The sequence below is a fragment of the Ricinus communis genome, chromosome 1, assembly GCF_019578655.1.
Source record: "Ricinus communis isolate WT05 ecotype wild-type chromosome 1, ASM1957865v1, whole genome shotgun sequence".
In the NCBI taxonomy this organism is placed as follows: Eukaryota; Viridiplantae; Streptophyta; class Magnoliopsida; order Malpighiales; family Euphorbiaceae; genus Ricinus; species Ricinus communis.
In genome coordinates, this window is record NC_063256.1 from 12,889,244 (window position 1) to 12,909,538 (window position 20,295).

Here is a 20,295-nt window from a genome sequence, read left to right on the forward strand (position 1 = left end):
ATTATGCTGATATGTCCTCTACTTATGAAGCAAAAGGTCATGCGAGAGGTTACAAAGATTGAACGCTTTAATTATCTTTTGTAACAATTATATGAGAATAACAGGAGTTTTAGGAATAGCTCATTGTATTCATTGTTTATGACTTTGGTGATCTGGAACCTTTGATTACTGAGGAAGTTAGAAAAACCAGAGTTGGAAATTCTTTTCACTACAAGCTTCAAAATTCAACTTTTCCAGTATTTATCCAATCTTAAAGTTATTCTGATTAGTAAAGTTTTCTGATAGACTTTCCTGATCTGGTTTACACATCTAATACTGAAGAGAGTCGTGTAGCAGAATCATAAATGCCAGAAACGTGAAGCCAAGAATGTTAGCTGTTGCTTTTAGACACATTTGATTTTGGTTAGTGTTCCATAATCTGTCAGAATGATAGCTTAGTATCTCTTGGATCTGCATCTATACATTTTCTATTGATTTGTTTATCTTGGATCAAAAAGTGTTTTCAGTTAAAATCTTGATCCCCAGGTATGAGTAAAAAGATACACATGCTGATTTCCTAGAACATGATTAGCTAGAAATTCTGTTCCGGGTTCAAATGTGCTGTAATTTTTCCATTATGGAAATAGCACCCTGACTATGATTTTCTTTACATTGCCTTGTTTGCAGCTTGCCCAGTGAAACTTTGAGTTCCGAACTATACAATCATCACAAGTCAATGTAAAGGGCCCAAGTACCCTCCCAAAACTGCACAAGCATTCAAGGAATTTGCTTGCCCTTTTACGGATGTCTTGAATGACTTGACCAATAACGTGCATCAACCATGTTCAGCTACATCAACCTCTATGGGAAATACCCTCCGGCCTTTTTGCGGTGCTTGCCGGGGAAGGAAAAAAGGGGCTTTACTGCCCTGCAACCCCACCACCGCATTCGCCTGATGGTAAAATATGATATCTGAATTGAAGCTCGTATAATAGCGCAGTAATGATGTGGTTTTTTTTTTTTTTTTTAATTTAATTTATCATTCATTACAGAGAGAAGAAGTCTTAGTTCTTGAGAATGAGATATCTGATGATTCCGACTTATCATTCTATACTGACTCATATGTGTTCAAATATTTCATAAAAAGCATCTATGTAACCTCGATTATAGGACCAGTTATATATGACGTTTATTATTTTGTCCCAAAGAATTCTCTTAGAACCTTTTTTAGCGAGCGAATTAAAGAAAGATAAATGTTTGGATTTTTGCGATTATTTTTTAACAGGAATTGCTGAATATCAAAAACTTATTATGCGAAATCCTATTTTTTTAGAACGAGAAATGTCGGGAGATAGTAAAATCTCATAAATTACGATCAATTCATTCAATATTTCCTTTTTAGAGGACAAATTTCCACATTTAAATTATGTGTCGGGATGTATTAATACCTTACCCCATCCATCTAGAAAAATTGGTTCAAACACATTGCAACATAGACCAATGAGAAATTTAATTGTTACTTGACTAACATAACATGCTTTTTGATTTCATGGATATTACTCTTGAGCTGATTTTGGTTTAAAAGATTCTGCATAACCTTGAACTGACATTTTTATTCTAAGCATCACTTGTTCACACAGGTGTGATGTCACTATTTTCTCCAAGTTTCCGCTTCTCTAAATGGTGTTCATTGATTATAAATTCCTTGAAGCGCTAGGATAAGTTTGATACACATTTTAACTAGAGAGGCTTGAAGCCTTAACCTTATCTGATTTGTATATTATGCTGATATGTCCTCTACTTATGAAGCAAAAGGTCATGCGAGAGGTTACAAAGATTGAACGCTTTAATTATCTTTTGTAACAATTATATGAGAATAACAGGAGTTTTAGGAATAGCTCATTGTATTCATTGTTTATGACTTTGGTGATCTGGAACCTTTGATTACTGAGGAAGTTAGAAAAACCAGAGTTGGAAATTCTTTTCACTACAAGCTTCAAAATTCAACTTTTCCAGTATTTATCCAATCTTAAAGTTATTCTGATTAGTAAAGTTTTCTGATAGACTTTCCTGATCTGGTTTACACATCTAATACTGAAGAGAGTCGTGTAGCAGAATCATAAATGCCAGAAACGTGAAGCCAAGAATGTTAGCTGTTGCTTTTAGACACATTTGATTTTGGTTAGTGTTCCATAATCTGTCAGAATGATAGCTTAGTATCTCTTGGATCTGCATCTATACATTTTCTATTGATTTGTTTATCTTGGATCAAAAAGTGTTTTCAGTTAAAATCTTGATCCCCAGGTATGAGTAAAAAGATACACATGCTGATTTCCTAGAACATGATTAGCTAGAAATTCTGTTCCGGGTTCAAATGTGCTGTAATTTTTCCATTATGGAAATAGCACCCTGACTATGATTTTCTTTACATTGCCTTGTTTGCAGCTTGCCCAGTAAACTTTGAGTTCCAGAACTATACAATCATCACAAGTCAATGTAAAGGGCCCAAGTACCCTCCCAAAACCTGCTGTGCAGCATTCAAGGAATTTGCTTGCCCTTTTGCGGATGTCTTGAATGACTTGACCAATAACTGTGCATCAACCATGTTCAGCTACATCAACCTCTATGGGAAATACCCTCCTGGCCTTTTTGCCAGTGCTTGCCAGGAAGGAAAAAAGGGGCTTTACTGCCCTGCAACCCCACCACCGCATTCGCCTGATGGTAAAATATGATATCTGAATTGAAGCTCGTATAATAGCGCAGTAATGATGTGGTTTGAGCTTCTTCTTTTTTCTCTCTTTCTGTTAAATGAATAAGAGCATTTCCGATAATACTCTTTGTACGTTTTCCTATTAAGTTATAAATAATTAAAATCCTATTTCAATTTGTCTTGAAATGTGTGTATTCTATTTTATTTTTTAATTAATTTTTTATTAATAAAATAAAAAAAAAATTAAGAATATGACTTTTAAAAAGAATAAGAAAAAAATAATAGAATATTATTTAAAAGCCATTTATGAATCAATTATTTTTAAGTAAATTTAAGAAAAGAAAACGTAATTTTTAAGTCATTTTAAAAAAGAATAATAAAAATCTGAGCAGATGTAATCACTTGCATTAACGGGTCAAATGCCCATAATCAAAAACATCTTTTGCTGAAAGTATGGATAGGAAGAAGCGCAGACATGAAACCAATTATATGGACATTGTCTCAGTCTGGCTACCTTCTGCAGCAAGGTTACATTTTCTACTAACATAACTAAAATAAAAGGTGCTATAGAACTGATTACTTTGGATATCTTTCACAAGAGCTTGAACTTCCGAGGGAGTTGTCCTCTTGCCATTTAGGACAAGCATGGCCACTTCTGAATCTAATTCGATAATAGTATTGGCCATTCCCATCGATTCTGCCATACAACAAGCTTCACTAATTGCTGTGATTTCCGCTGGTAAGATGCTTAAACAATTTCTAATGACAGCTCTACCATCCATTAGCTTACCAGAGTGATCTCCACACACAATCCCAATCCCTGCTCTACATGACCCATTGACCCAGGATGCATCACAATTGAATTTAACAACTCCCATCGGGAGTCTCAACCAGTTGCTCACTCTCAAGCCAAGGTCTATACCTAAAGAAGAATAATGACCTAGAAAGTCTTTTTGGAAGTTTAATTTTTACATATGTTATTTGTAATAAAGGAAGAGTATAACTTAAGAGCCTGTTGGTGTTGCTGTTGCGAAGGCTTTAAGGGTATCTAAGTTTCAAATAGTTGTTCCGAGTATCGTTTACTAATTTCAAAAGTGAAATTAGAATTAGAAAGGAAATTATTAGAAAATGAAGGAATTTCTTTTTATTTGTCATTGAAGAAATAAGCGGCTCTAGTAGGAAATTCTAAGGGGAAATTGTATTATACAGATGCACAGGAATTTTCTTTATGTATATTATTATGGATGAACATCCTTAGCCTAATAATTTAGTATAAAGTTGACATGTTAGAGGGGAAATTAATAATGCTTGAGAATATATGTGGAGATTGGCTGAAAAAGAAATTAAATTCCTGTTTTGATAAATGAGGTTGGTATTTATAGGAGAGCATGATAAGTATACATCTTGGCTAATGTCAAGTTAAAATTATAAGTTTAATTTTGGGTTAAATTTATTTAAACGGGTAGTATAATCGCTGCTATACGGCTTTTATTATATTTTTAATTTATAAAAATTAAATTAGATTTTTTATTTAAAAAATATTTATATGTACTAAATTGAATATAGTAACAATATATATATTAGGGTGTAAACAAGTTGAGTCGAGTCGAGTTTTGAGAAATTCAAGTTCAAGTTCGAGCTCGAGCCGAGTTTCGAAAAGCTCAACTCAAGTTCAAGCTCGAGTTTATTTGAGTCGAGTTCGAGCCTAATCGAGCTTGAGTAATAAATTTAATTTTTAAAAAAATTAACATAAAAATTATTAATTATCAAATTTAAATTAATTAAATTATTTTATAGTTGTAAATATGCACATAATTATTAATATTTTTATTAAATTATATATTTTTAATCATTTATCATATATATAAAATATAAATAATTATTTTATAAAATAAAAATATAAAGTATTTTATGTTAATTATATATATAAATTTTCATGTTAAAATTACCAAGTTTTATTAACTATTATATATATTATAACGGAATCAAATTAATATATATGTCTATACTTAGTCTAATGGATAAGGCTTACAGATATCCTATTGAGGTTGCAAGTTGATATCCTACTTTCTACACAATAGTTGATTTTTTTTTTTTTCAATTAAGCCTAAGCTCGATTCGGATATTATAGAGCTCGAACTCTGCTCGTTAAACTAATACTAGAGTAGCTTGAACTCGCGAGTTGGCTCGACTCGATTACACTCCTAATATGTCTTAATAATTCAATGATGCCATGTAAAAGGAGAAAACTAATTAGTATGATTATATTTATATGAATTTATATAAAATATAATAGATACCTTTTAAGATTAAAAAGTCATATTTAATTAAAAAGGGTAATTTATTAGCTAACATACTAATTAGGATGATTAGCATCGGGTAGCTTTAACATTTAGAAGTGAATATTAACTATTTGATTTGGTATTATTCAAAAAATAAAATAATATATATTTTTAAATTTAGTATTATAAACATTTTTAGTGTCAAAATAATGAAAAAAAATTCTTTATTATAGTAAATTCATCAAAAAATAAATCATTTTATAATTTTTAAAATTTATTAATTAATTGTTATAGCTATAAATATTTAAATTTAATATTATTATTAAAGAAAACTAAAGATTCATATATATTATAAAAATATATTAATTTTATTAAAATAGTATGACAGTATTGAAAATAAATATTCCTAATAAGTATAATGTAATAGGACTATCTCTATTTGAAATTTTTCTTTTAAATTTTTAATTTTGTCATGTTTTTTATTTGATGCATATTTTTACAGAATTAATCATCATTATCATTATAAAATTCATATATTGTTGACCATAATATAAAATTATAATGAAATATATCAATAATATTAATTTTAGATAATAATATTACAGAAGTATTAATCTATTTTAGATTTTTTCAGTTTTATTCTAATTTATTTTTTGTATTTTATATTTTATATCTTCATTAAATATCTAAAGAAATTCAATTTTCATAAAAAAAAATGTTAACATGTAAGTTGGTGATTTATTTAAAATTTCTCATGTTAGTTATAGATATTTGTGCAATTAATTAGTTAATAGATTCACATCTTCGTACTAATAAATTTTAACATTGATTTGAATTTTTAATAAACAAAATAAAAAATTATTTCTTTATTATAATTACCTTCAATTTTTTTTCTCATTTTGGTAAATAATTTTTTATCAATTAATGGAAATACTTAAAATTAAAAATTAGCTACTTAAGCCAATATATTTATTTAAATAGACTCGAAAGGAGTCTCCAATTTCTCAATTGTAATTAAAAAGTTCAAATTTAAATACATCTCGTCACAACTGAAGTTTAATTACATTTTCATAACTTTAACTAATGCACAACTAATATACTGTAAAAATTGATTTAATAATTATTCAGAATATATTATTAGAGAATAGTAATAATAAATTCTCTGTAAAACTCACTCAGTCTAAATTGTAATATTTTTTTTGTTTTTTATCGAATTATTTTTAAGTTTTTATTGATAATTTTTTAATATTCTATCTCTACTACCAAATATTAATTTTTCAATAACATTATACTATATGTGGCCAAATTATTTATTGACCAAAAAGATATGCAAAACATGTTATTTACATTTATTAATTTTTAGTTTAAAATTCATAAAGTCTAAAATTCAGATATTATCCAAATGTTAGTTTTAGATACTTAACTCCTCAAGTAATTGGATTTATTTTTAAAAAATAATTAAAAAATGTGTCGTGTTTTCGCTGGCAATCTTTACCACTTTAAACAATGTCCACGCGATTCAACTTAGTTTTTGTTGTTTTTTAATCTAGAAACTGTATTTCTTTACTTTTTTTATATTTATAGTATTTTCACTATTAATTAGAATTTAGTATTTTGAGATGAGACTCACAAACTATTAGACTTAACAAAGTAAGAATATATTTTTTTTATATTTAATTTAAGAGTAGAAATCGATGAATCACGTGAGTCTCATATTTGTATATGTTATTTTTCTGTCATTAGATTCATAAAGTCGATTATAAACAATACTCAAATTTAATCAATGTAAAGATGTAAGAGATTAATTTAAAATTTTTCTTTTCTTAATATATAAAATTAAAAAAAATATAATTTTAATTTATAGATATGAATTTATAGAATGTTTGATAAATATATTATTCGAAAATCTTTCTATTGATTGTATGCATATGAAAAAAAACTTTTCTTTTAAGAAATATTCTTTTGTTTTGAAAAAATAAGAAAATAAAGCTAAAAATCATATTTTACTTTAATCGTATATTTAGTCCATAAATAATTCCTGCTTTTGTATGAAATTTTTAATTGTTTACAGCTATAAAATTTAAGTTAAATTTTATTTCCAATTAATATATATATATATATGTGAAATTTTTTATTATAAATTATTATTTAATATATTTTAAAAAACTTAATCACTACTTCTCTAAATTTGCATTAAATAATAATAATAATAATAACAATAATGATTGATATCCAAATTTGCTACTTCAAGGGCATAAGATGTATCTAAAAATGCATATTTTTTATTGATTTTTTCTTTTTTTTAAAATATAATTTTCTTTAGTTTTTTTTTCAATCATTATTTTTTTCAATAGAATTTGTCTTTTTATTTACAATATTTTAATGTTCTATTTCTATACAAACTTTATTCCTATACTACTACCGCATAATGTTATTTTCTATTAATTATATTAAATTAGTAAAAGACTAAATTCATCACTCTTAATAATACTAATTATAAAACCCTTTCAGTAATTTTATCTGTCTTTCTCCCTTTTTGCACTTTTATATATATTATGATATAGTTGATGGTGCACCTTACTCATCTACTTTCAATTTAAGGCTCCAATGCACAATTGATGGCAAAACCCATAAGAAATTTTTATTAAGATTGTTTTCTTCAGCCTTTTTAAGTAGAGTTCCAATATACTAATTACAAATTATGTTTAATAGCATCTTCAATATCTTATGGATGTCTTTTTATTAAATTATAAATAATTAATTTTTATTTTAACTTATCTTAAAATATATATATATATATATATATATATATATATATATATATATATTCTAACAACATTTTTTATTTTACTCTAGTTAATTTTTATTAATAAAATAAAAAAATAAATAAGGAGAGAGAATGTGACTCTTACACTATGCATGGCAACAAAGAGGAGAGAGGAGGGAAATGTAATTTAAATAAAAGGAAAGGGAGAAAAAATATTATTCTATTGTGTTTGGTTCTATAAAAATAATCATTAAAGGAAATGGAAGAGAAATATGTAATATTTATTTGTTTGAGTAGGAGAAGAAAATAATAATTATTTAACATCATAATAATCCTTAAATTGATATATAAGTCTCACAAAGATATATCACTACATAATAAAATACAAATAAGTTCTATAAGTTTTAATTAATAATATTTAGTTTTAAATAATTTTATAATGAAATGTATACAAATTTTCTTTTTACCTTGATAAAACTATGAGATAATTATTTATGAAACATGGAAAGTGATGAAATTATACAAATAATATAAAATCATATTTAAACTTACTTGGAAGGATTTGGTCAAATAATAGATGCATACAAGAAATTTATGCCACTTCTTCCTCCATACTAGCACATACGAGAAGCTCATAATATGTCTAGCAATTCTTGTGAAAATTCTTTATCCACAATAAAGAAGAGCAACAATTCCAACATTATCTATAGCTGGAGTCAGTTTGGGTCCTCCTTTATTAGTAAACTTACTAGCTCCAAGTCCTTATCTCATGCAGCAATATGAAATGAACAATCAATTTACATATGATTTTGGAGACATTCAAGAATTACATTTGAAAAAGATTAAGAGGAATTAATAAAATAAAGATAATAAATATTTTATGTTAATTCAAACTAAAATATTATAATATAATAAAGATACAGGAAAAAAGTCAACCCAAGAAAATTCCTTAGATTGATAAAAAAAAATCTGACCTAAATAGCTAAACCAATCACATATTGTTCAAAAGACTATATAGATATAATATCAAATAAAAGCTCTTTCCACTGCTCTACAGGACATCTAAGAAAAGCACGTAAGTCAGCAACATTACCTACAAGATAGCGATAAGCAGTACATATGTAATGAAGTTGAAGTTCTAGTTCCTGCAACTTATTTCATACATGTTGCTCTAGTGTAGGAAGTGGTTTGTGGGCATTTACTAATCGGTTCATTGACTTTCTAATTGCAAGTGCAACATTATCCAAGCCCTTCTTGACTATCTCACAATCTTGATCATATTTATTATATGCTTTTAGATTCTTTTTTTTTACCTTTGGTTTTTGCCTTTTTAGATGAGCTTGTATTTTAAGATTATGTCCCAAGAGATCCAATATGGAAAATATCATTACAAAAAATCGCACAATTCTCTAAAGTAACTTCATTTTGGGATACCAAATTGTCAATATTTTCAATATTAATATCTTTATTATTTGGAACATTAGTTGTAGCAAGTCTCTGCCTCATCTCAAATGCAGTTTCAGCAAACTCTCCCATTATTCTATCATGTCCATAAAGTTGCATCAATTTTTCATAATTGTGAATTGGTTTGTTCATCCATGCACGAGCTTTCGGATGATCCTATCAAGATAGTAATAGCATTAAATGGTAATAAATATTTGTAGGACAATCAATAAAAAATCTAAAATATGTATATATACCACAATTAGTTGTTCCCAAATTTCTGGTTCAACATGAAACATGCAAGTCACATGATTCTAAACAAAACCGCTACCTTCATTTTTTTAAAATGTCATAGTATTTGTTCAAGGTGCATTTTATATACTTAATTCTATTTTGAATTTTATCTTTGCCTTTTTTTTTTGCTCGAAAGTATTCACTGATGGCCTTAACCTTATTACTAAAAGCTTCAGTAGTGAAGATTTCATTCACTCTAAATCCTATATTATTTTGATGTACTAAACAACTAATTAGATAATCATCCATTGCTTTTGTCTAGTGACAAGGACCGCTCTTAATATCACTTTGTTCCTGTTGCTTTCTTTTTGACATACTTTTATCAATTTAAGAATATCAATAATAAGAAAAGAAATAATAATTAATAACAATGTATGTTTAATATAAAAAAATATTCTAAGCAACAATAATATATTTAAAAAAAAATTATAGTTAAAATTTAACTGGCATACAACTTTAATAGATCAATCCAAATAAAAAATATTATAAATGAAAAGTAAAAATAAATTAACATATTAATTTCTATGATAAGCTATCCACATCTTTGCTACTATATTATCCCTCGGTATTTCTCCACTTCTTATTTCTTCATTTTCATTTATGTTGGTTGATTGCTCTAGTTGTGGTTGATTTTGGTTCCTAAATTCCTCATCTACTTCAGCAATCATAGTCTCGTCTAGATCTACATCCATCAAATAATTATATAAGATACAACAAGCTACAACCATTAGTTTTTGGGTTTCAAGATCATAAGTAGGTAAATTTGTGGTTGATGACCTTGGAAATCTCTTTTTAAGCACTTCAAATGTCCTTTCAAACACATTACTTAAGCATGTATGTCGAAGATTGAATAGTGCACGAGTATTTCGTGGTGGCTTTCTTGAATATTCTTTCAAATGATATCGTTCTCCTCTATAAGATCGAATTAGTTCACTCCTCAACATAAAACTGGCATTGACAAGATAATACTTTTCTATGAAAATTAAAAACTATTATTTACTTTAAGTCTGGATTTAAAAAAAGAAATAATTTTGAATTACTTTGTGAAATTTTAAAAGGACATTGTCAGTTCAATGCATTCTTTATAATTCTGTAATCACATGTTGTTCCCTCCCATATATGTAACTTTTAAATTAAAAAAACAAACAAGTATATTTTATGTTGGAAAATCTTTTTTGCCATGATATCTAGGTGCATCTCGAGGAGAAACGTTTACATGAATATGAGCTTCATCAATTGCTCCCACACAATCATATTAATAAATTTATTATTAAAATATCGTTAATCGAAAGAAAATAATAATTTAAAAAGTTTAAATGAATTATTAATTTACCTTAAAAAATCTATCTTTTTTGAGAATTTCAGGAGGAATTTTTTATCCGTCATGTTTCTTGAGGTACGAGTCTTCTAATCTAATAAGCAAAGTTAAGATATTATGGAGATGATGACTAGCTATTTCTCCTTATCTTCGAAAATAGAATGATATCTCACGATTCTTCACTATGTATCCAAGAATATAAAGAGATTTTGCTATTTATTCTTCTATACTAGCACATTTTGTTGGTTGAAGTCCGTCTTTTTTAACTAATATATCACAAAGATTTAAAATGTGCTAGCACTTATCGAACTATGTCATAATATTTGTCACTTCCAATAAGTTTACTCATAATTTCTTGTCTTATTTGCTTTCTTTCTTCCATCATGCTATGGGTAGGATTGTCTTTAATAGTTCACCTTCGTAAAGCATCCAATAAACAACAAGACAAGCAACTTGTACAAGAGTTATATGATATAAGCGTTGCAAGGTGAATCCAATGCTATTATTTTTATTGTTTTAACCATCCATCTAATACATAAAATAAATAAATAAAAGTGTCAATAATTTATAGATGTTGCAAATATTCATTAAGTATTACTCTTGATTGATTATGGTTACATTATATAATGTTTGCTCTTTTATTAATATGTTTTATCATAGAACTTTTATACACGATTTATTTTATTGTCTAAATGGAAATTGATGTTTGCCTAACATAGGACTTACAAATACCCTGCAAGAATCAACTCACAAAATCAATAATTTACAATTATCAATATGTCGGGCAAACCAAGATTCTCTCCAATGCACTCTTTTTTTTTTTAAATATAAAGAAGAAAGTCAATTTGGCTCTCTACATATGGAGAACTAAACTTCATTCTCTATTCTATATTTAAAAAATACACTGCAAATTTCTATACATTTAATTTAATTAATATTTGTAATTCTTGTTTTTCTATTGACAAAAGTTAAAAAGAGAAAAAAGAAATTAAAACTATTAATGCTTATGAAAATAAAAGCAAATTATAGAATAAAATATAAAGAGTTTATTGGACTTAAATAAAATATTTTATTCTTTATATGTAAATATTCCTTAAGATGCTCTTTATTATAGAAATTATGCTCTTTAAAATAAAGAGCACCATTGGAGATAATGTTAAAAGCCACTTTCTCCCTCTTTAAATTTAAAAAGAGAAAATGTAGTTCTTAAATCATTTTAGCAAAGAAGGATAAATTAGAGAGTCTCACAAAAATCTGTAATAGAAAAGAAACATGATTTAAGAGCTCGTTGGAAAGAGTAACTATTTTTATTATATATATAGTAAATTTCTAGAGTAAATTTGTTTTACCTTCCGAAGTCTTGATTATACTAAATATTTTAATACCTCATGTTGAAAATCAAATTTAATAGGAAGAAATGATCAATTTACCCCTTAAACTTGTAACAAGGGGTCAAAGAAGCTGAATTTCAGTTTTTTTTTCAACAAATAAATATTTTTTGCACTAAATAGAATCAAAGCTTGAGGGTGTAATTTACTGTCTAAGAAATATATAATTATTATATTAAATTGTCTATTTGCTATTTTAAGAACTATAATTGTAAAAAAAAATAAAAATAAATTACTATTGTTAAACTAGCGTCCTCATTTTTGTTTCTAATCACCATTGCTAAATCAACGGAGCACAAAATAAGAAAGAAAAAAAAAAAAAAAAAGGCAAATTGCTAAATCAATATGGCCATAGACAAAATTCAAATTGGTCCAAATCTCTCACAGTCCACAAAACAATACAGAAAAACCAAAATGAATAATAGAGAAAAAATATATATAAATAGATAAAGATGATGGAGTCAACAAATATGTAATAACAACAGATTTCTGTCTCATATTACTACCACCACCAATCTTTTTTTTTTCTTTTATATCAAAATAGGAATACTTTAAAAAAGGACCGATAGATTTTGAGCTATATAACGGATAGTAAATTTTAATAAAAATTCCCGTAATATAGAAAAAAGTACTTAAATTTAAAATCTTTCGCTTTAAAAAATAAACGCTTTTATCAATTAAATACCTCCGGTAAATATTTAAATCATTAGTGCTGTGATTACCAAAACTACTGCCACTACAAGAGCAGGTACCTCACTGCCATTTTCAACACAATAACAACCAAATTATAAAAGAAAACCCATCAATTTTGCTATTTGTTTTCACAAACACAAACCCATTTCCTTAAAAGAAGAAAAATCTTAAATTAAAAGATGACCCTTAAAATTCTGCTTTTTTTTTTTTTTTTTAATCCACATAAGTAGAAACAGAATGATGAGGGTAGAAGGTAGAGAAGAAAAAGAGTGAGAAAGTGGTGTTTAGATATAATTTTTCAATCTAAACATGTTTGTGTGTGAAAGAAGGAGAGAGAAATGTGGCATTTCGTAAGATTGAAAATTAAGTGCTGAAAAAAAATATTCATATGGTTGAATATATTAAATACTAAATCTTAACCGTTAAATTTAATTAATATGTTTGATAATTATAATTACTGAAAATTATTAAAAAAATTAATTGGACATATTTAACCTTATTCTATTGATTTTAAAATTTTAGTTATTAAATAAACTGCAAAATAACAAAAAAGTAAATTCAGAAATAAAAATATTTAGAAGGAATAATCATAATATGGAGATAATATTTCTTATAAATATTTAAAAGAAAATATTATTAAATCTTAAATGAGTACTAGAAAAACTAATAAATAAATTTTTATTTATTGAGAGAATTGAACTGAAGACAATATTTTTGAAAAAGTGAATTTTACACAATAAATTCAAGATTAAGAAGGTAATCTTATGGACCCGTTTAGATTGAGCCCATAAACTATTTAAAAGGTCATTTAATTTGTAATAATTATATTTGTCACATATATAAAAAAAAAAAAAAAAAGAATTATTTGCATGTCACTTGTACATATGTAAAATACACCTGGTGCATGCTAGAACCACTCTTAATCTTGATATCGAATTTTATTATTATTATTATTGATTGGTATTTTTAAACAATATGTTAAATGAAAATTAAAACAAGTAAAAAATAGTTAAAATATTTAATTTTTTTTGAACCTGAACTTTTTTTTGCCTAATTTGATAAAAACAATTATTTGCATTTGAGTTTCATAATAATATTAAATTTAAGAATCAAAGTGGATTTTTTCACTTATAAAGTTTTTTTGACTAATTGAAATATCTGAAGCAAAAATTAAGTGTAAATTAAACCGAAAGTCAGTGGCCATTGAATTTGATTTTCAAATAAGAGGTAATAAAAATGTCAATATGATCCAAGTTTGGAGAGGCAAAAAAGTATTTTACTCTAATATCTATATCGATTGTTCTTTGTCATTAAAAAAGGATAAACTATAAATCTTGTATATTTTTTTATTTTAGTGTCTAAAATATCTTTTGTTCATTTATGTATTTAAATCTGCTAAAAGTATTCGGCATAGTTTTTTTTTAATTGGTTTTACAAGTAATAAATTGACTGAAATACCTTTTTTTTTTAAATAATCTAGTGTTTTTTCCCATCTATCTTTTGTACTATTTTTTAAAATTTTTATTTATTTTTCAAGAAATTAAAAGAAAGAATAATAAATTAACTTTTTCTCATTTATCCGAATAAAAAATTAAAAAAAACTAAACGTTATCTCTTTTTCTTGTATTCACCTAAGAAAAAAATAAAAATATATTTTCTTATCTTAAAACAATAAGAGAAGAGAAACAGAAGAAAGTATTACTGTCAGCATTCATTTTTTGGATCCAGATATCGAGAGAATTAAGGAAAATTATGATAAAAGTTATTGCTTTTCTCGAATATCGGGAGATTAAGGATGGATGAATCCAAGTTAAAGTTGAGGATAATTGATATTACTTTTCTAGAATCAATTTGGACTCAATTAGCATGAGAAATTAAGTTTGAGAGGTGAAACGATAATTTATACAAATTCGAAGACTAAATTGATTAGATTTTCATAACTTTTCATATATAGAGCAATCGGCTTTGCACAATACCGATTGGCTGATTTTTAAAATTGAACGTCGTTTTACACGTATTTGACTTAAAACACTAAAATGAATAAAAATAAGTTTATAGAAGATATTCATGATAATTATTGAGATTTTAAATATATATTTAATGAAAATTATTTAAATTTTAAGGATTTTAATGTATTTTATTGGATATTAATCTTAAAAAATTTATTTATCCAATAAAAGGATAAGATAATTATTTCTTTTTAATTTAAATAATTTAGTAGTTATCTAGGGTTTCCTAACCCTATTGCTATAAATAGAACATGATGTCTTAGGTCTAGAGGAGCTACATCGATCATAGGATATTATTACTGAAAATACTAACAACCTAAGTTCGATTAAGTAGAGAGCTTTTTTGGTAATTGAAGAGAAAAGTCACTAAGAAAGAATTCTAGATTAGGAAGTCTTTTTGTGGAATGACAAAAGATTTTCCAAACTTAAGTAGCACTGGGTTCTAAACCGATTCTTGATTAAACAGCCTCATCATCTTCAGAGACCCGCAGATCAGCAAACTACAATGACAACCTCAGAGTTCTCCACATTCAGTATCATCATCACTTTTTCCTTCAACTGGTTCTTGTGTTTTTCTAATTCTAGGAACATGATTAGGATTTTTTTTACTGGTTTCTACGTTTACATGATTAGATTAGAGTTTCCTATAAATCTGTATGTTACTGATTTATTTGATTTTGAAATCCAATAATAAGAATATTAGGATTTTGAATTTTATAATATGCCAGCATTAGGAATTTTGAATTTGATTAATCACATGCATAGAATTATATGATTAGATTTCTATTTTAATTATAATTTTATTACCAATTAATTTATTAGGGTTATATGGTTAATCTGAAATCCTGTTCATTGTGTTTTCAGTTTTTAGGTTTTGTATCAGCTTTTAGGATCTTTGGTTCAATTGATTGTATCGGCCTTATGTCTCTTTACTCTTTTTTTTTTTTTTTGTGTTTTGCGATATTTGATGTAATTTTGTTGATTTTATGTATTAAAGCTAGGCTTTATAGCTTTTATTCGCAATTTTAGTTATAGGCTGGGTTGTAATAGTTAGATTTATTTTTTCGCTCTTTATTTTTATTTATTTATTGATTTAATATATGTTAAATAATTATAATATGATTCTCTAATTAAAAAAATAGACATCTAGACTTTAGGTTAAAATTGCACTCAATATGAAAATTGTAGTTCATTAGGCTAACCAATATTAACCGGGCTTAAAACTCTAAAATTGAAGTAGACTTAGTAGGTTTTACCATGTTTTTAGTTAGGATTGGGCTATATTAGAATTAGGTTCACATAAAAATGGCTTTATCATAATAAGCAGTTCATGAGACTTAAAGATTGGAAGTTAAAATATAACTTGTAATTGGGCTACACTAAGTGAGTTATGTGCATAATTAATTAGTAAGCTAGATATACAACTTTAATATGAGCTGAACTTAATAAAATGGGCTAGACCTGGGTAAATTATATGTATTATTTAGTATATCTGTGTATGAACTGTTGTGTTTATAAGGAATGATTTATTAAACAATAAAATCAAAGACTAATATACAAAAATAAAGAAGTTAGATTCCAAATCCATTTCTAGATTTGTGGCGTAAGCTTCTTTTATGGAATCTGAAAAACGTCACTCATTAGTAAAAGTATCTCGATGATTATCTGGATGGCTACTCTCATCTTCGCGCTAGTTTTAGTGAGTAGTTAGGGTGGTCCACAATAGGTTGAAAAGTCTTACAGTGCCGTAGTCACTAAAGACATTTCAACAATTACATTTTTTAATGAGATTTTAAAAATAAAAAAAAATGATGAAATTTTTGTTTTGAAAAATAATAAATAATTTAAAAAATTAATCAAATATTTTTACTTTTCTAGTGTTTAAAAAATAAAATAATTATGAATAATGAAAAATAAAAATATTTAAGTTATTTTACAAATAGAATGAGTTAAAATTTAACCTGTAAAATTTATAAAATATACCACAATATATATAAATTAATAAATTCATACTTAACTAAATAAAATAATTTAATTTTAAAATAAAAAATTAAAACACCAAATTTGTCAAGAAAAGAGTTATCGTGTGTAGCACAAAGCACAAAATGTCTTAATACAACAGACGCAGTCGTGTAATCGTCAAAAGAATTAACAGAGACTGAAAGAGTCTCGGGGTGCCTGAGCTGTCTCCAGGACCCACCATGAAACATCAAAGAAAATGGGAAAAAGAAAGAAAATGAGTATTAAATTTGCATTAATTTAATTACTAAATTAACAGACAGCAGAAACTGAAGAAGCAATAAGCAGCTGTTTTTCCCTAAAGAGTATGACTGTGACCCAGTTTTCGCGTTATTTGCTGGAACCCACTTCTCCCTTTCAATTATATACACATATATATACATAAACTTCTGTCTTTTTCCCAATTTTTTTTAAATTTTTTTGATAAGTTCTCTCTCTCTGTTTTGTTCTGACCCAAGTCCCAGATCTCTCTAAAGTTTTAATCTTTATTATTTGCAGAAGTAGAATCAAAAGATATATATATATATATATATATATATATATATATATATATATATAGAACCCAGAAGAAAGAATTAGATAAAGACAAAGAAAAATGGATTTGAATCTGTGTTCTAAAAGTCTTTTCTTTTTGTTGTTGATGGTACTCTTTGCTGCTACTGCTTCTTCTGCTTCCAGTTTTATTTCAGGTATTGTTGATTTAGTTGATGCATAGTTAAATGTATAAGGTTGTCAATTTGCTAGTTAATTGAATTTGTTGTTTTAGAATATTGTTTAATGCTTTTTGTTTATTTGTTGTTGATTTGGATCCAGATTCTGTTTTAGATTCTCATGGTTCTATTGGGAGGAATTTGCTGCAGGCTAAGAAAGGTTTTTTTTTTTTTCTTCTGTACTCATTGCTTAATTTTCATTTTCGTATTTGTGGGTGCAAGGTGGGATTTTAAACTTTGATTATACTTTTCTGGGTTTTGATCATTTTGGATTATTATGTGATCTACGTCTTTACTGTTACTTTTTGTGGTCAACAAATAATGTTATATAAGCAAGACTATATTTTATGAATTTCAGTAATTTCTTTGATTTTATACCACATAATTTACTATAAAGTTTACGAAATTTGTTTTATGAAGCAAACAATGATACTCATTTGAATTGCTTTTCTTGTTTCACTTCTACTCTAGAATTAATTTAACCATCATTTTCTTGTTGTAAAGCAAGAACTTTCCAATTAATTATTTGATCAATTGCTAGCTGATCTACAGCAGTTGTTATCTTGTTTGTTTCTGTTTACATAGTAGCGTTCCTGGCTTTAGTGTTTATCAAGATAGTTTATAAGGCTCTGTAGCAAGTTTAATCACCTAGAGCAATGTGTTTTCTGGTAACGAAAATATTGATGTATTAAAGCAAACCAGTAGTGTGGTTTTTTTTTGGTCGTTTTTGAGAATGAGATATACAGTAAGAGTAACACTTCTTGTCATTTTATTCTGACTCCTTTGGTGCTCGAAAATTAACACATTGCAATAAAACCTGACGAGAAATTTAGTGTTACTTAATTGCCATAATGCTTTCTGTTTTGATGGATGTCACTCCTGAGCTGACTATGGTTTAAGAAATCTGCATAATTTTGAACTGACTTTTTTATTTCAAGCATTATCTGTTGACACAGTTGTGATCTCACTATTGTCTTCTAAGTTCTTATTTCTCTGCACAATGTTTATTGATTATGAATTCCTTGAAACGCTTGCATAAGTTTGCTACACATTTTAATTAAAGAGACTTGAAAACTTAACTTATCTGATCTTTTTGTAGATTACATTCACATGTCCTGTACTTGTGAAGCAAAAAATCGTGTGGGAGCTCATGCTTCAATTGGATTTTATAAAAATTAAATGAGAATAGTAGGATTTCAAGGAATAGTACATTGTATTTATTAGTTCGAGACCCTGGCAATCTTGCATATTTGATTATTATAAATTGCTGTAGGAATTGCTAATAATTGGTTGGATTCAAAACATTCCATTGAGCAAGTTAGAGGATCAAATGATGACAATATTTCTACTACAAGCTTTAAGGCTTGAATTCCCATTATTTGTCCAATCTTAAAGTTATTGTGATTGGTAGAATGTTATTTAATTGACCGGTTCCTGATCTGGTTTACACATCTAATACTGAAAAACATCAGTATAGTGAAATCATAAATGCTAGAAGTGTACTCAGCTTTTCTAATTTAGGCCTAGAATGTTACTGGTGCTTTTGCACACATTTGATTGTTTGGGTCATCATTGTTCCATAATCTATCACAATGATAGCTTAGATATCAATAAATGCAAATGGTGCTATTTTATCTTTGTTGATCTTTGATCTGTATTTAGAATTTTTCTATTGATTTCTTTATCTTGGACTAGAAGTGTTTCATTTAATTTCTTGAGGCCTCGGTGCTCTCGTGCATCTGTGTCGTATGAATAGAAACAAGGTTTAAAAGACACTAATCTCGTGGAACATAATGTCAAATGTAGCTAGAAATTCTGTTCCAGGTTTAAATATGCTGTATTATTTATTGTGGATTAGCATCCTGACTATGATGTTTTCTTCTTTTTACATTGCCACATCCGCAGCTTGCCCAGTAAACTTTGAGTTTCAGAACTATACAGTCATCACAAGTCAATGTAAAGGGCCCAAGTACGCACCTGAAACCTGTTGTGCAGCATTCAAGGAATTTGCTTGCCCATTTGCAGATGTCTTGAATGACTTGACCAATGACTGCGCATCAACCATGTTCAGCTACATTAACCTCTATGGGAAATACCCTCCTGGTCTTTTTGCTAGTGAATGCCGGGAAGGAAAGGAGGGGCTTGAATGCCCTGCACCACCACCATCGCACTTGGCTGATGATAAAAATGGCCAGATGATGCAGAATCCATCCCTAATGCTTACATCTGGATTCCTTGTGCTGTTAGTTCACTTGTTCTGAAGGCTCAAAATGTTGAGTCCATTCTTTCACTCCAATGATTTGTCTTAACCACGTCTGAGCTACATTCGCTTCATTATATTTTAAATGTGCTCCAGTTGAAACCATTTCTTAGGCATATACCAAAAATTTAATTTGTATATTGTTTGTGATTTGTCGAGAGATTCGTGTATAAACCTATATGTACCCCAAATTTAAATTCAAGGGCTCATGTAATCTATTCTTTTTCCTCTTTTTATTTTATTTTCCTATTTATTTAAGGGTTATGCTAACAGCTTGCATCTGTAATATGGACAAAGGGTCAAATACCTTCTTCAACTTGTAATTTAGGGCTAAATAAGTTTAATTTTAATTATTTTTACACTATTTTCATAACTTCTGTTTAAAGGCTAAATAGATCCAAATTTTGACTAAAACTGATGAAA

General features: G+C 27.2%; 1 protein-coding gene across 2 annotated transcripts; it reads left to right on the top strand.

The window, feature by feature from the left end:
- The first annotated feature begins 1,723 nt into the window (after window positions 1-1,723).
- On the top strand, window positions 1,724-20,108 carry LOC125371099 (GPI-anchored protein LLG1-like). Of its 2 annotated transcripts, none has more exons than XM_048379205.1 (3): window positions 1,724-2,160; window positions 2,425-2,700; window positions 19,518-20,108. In XM_048379205.1, exons 2-3 carry the CDS (start codon window positions 2,583-2,585, stop codon window positions 19,871-19,873), a joined length of 474 nt encoding a protein of 157 aa, XP_048235162.1. In that variant the 5' UTR covers window positions 1,724-2,160; window positions 2,425-2,582; the 3' UTR covers window positions 19,874-20,108. The 2 variants fall into 2 exon arrangements, with proteins under 2 accessions (XP_048235162.1, XP_048235160.1); XM_048379203.1 differs by lacking the exons at window positions 1,724-2,160; window positions 2,425-2,700 and adding exons at window positions 17,168-17,591; window positions 17,716-17,772.
- Window positions 20,109-20,295: the final 187 nt, after the last annotated feature.

What these genes read in the sequence shown, in the direction of transcription:
- LOC125371099 (XM_048379203.1), top strand. Translation starts at nt 17,498, where the DNA reads ATGGATTTGAATCTGTGTTCTAAAAGTCTTTTCTTTTTGTTGTTGATG. An exon ending in TGCTTCCAGTTTTATTTCAG is followed by an intron (nt 17,592 to 17,715) that starts GTATTGTTGATT and finishes ATTTGGATCCAG; the next exon opens with ATTCTGTTTTAGATTCTCAT. An exon ending in TTTGCTGCAGGCTAAGAAAG is followed by an intron (nt 17,773 to 19,517) that starts GTTTTTTTTTTT and finishes CCACATCCGCAG; the next exon opens with CTTGCCCAGTAAACTTTGAG.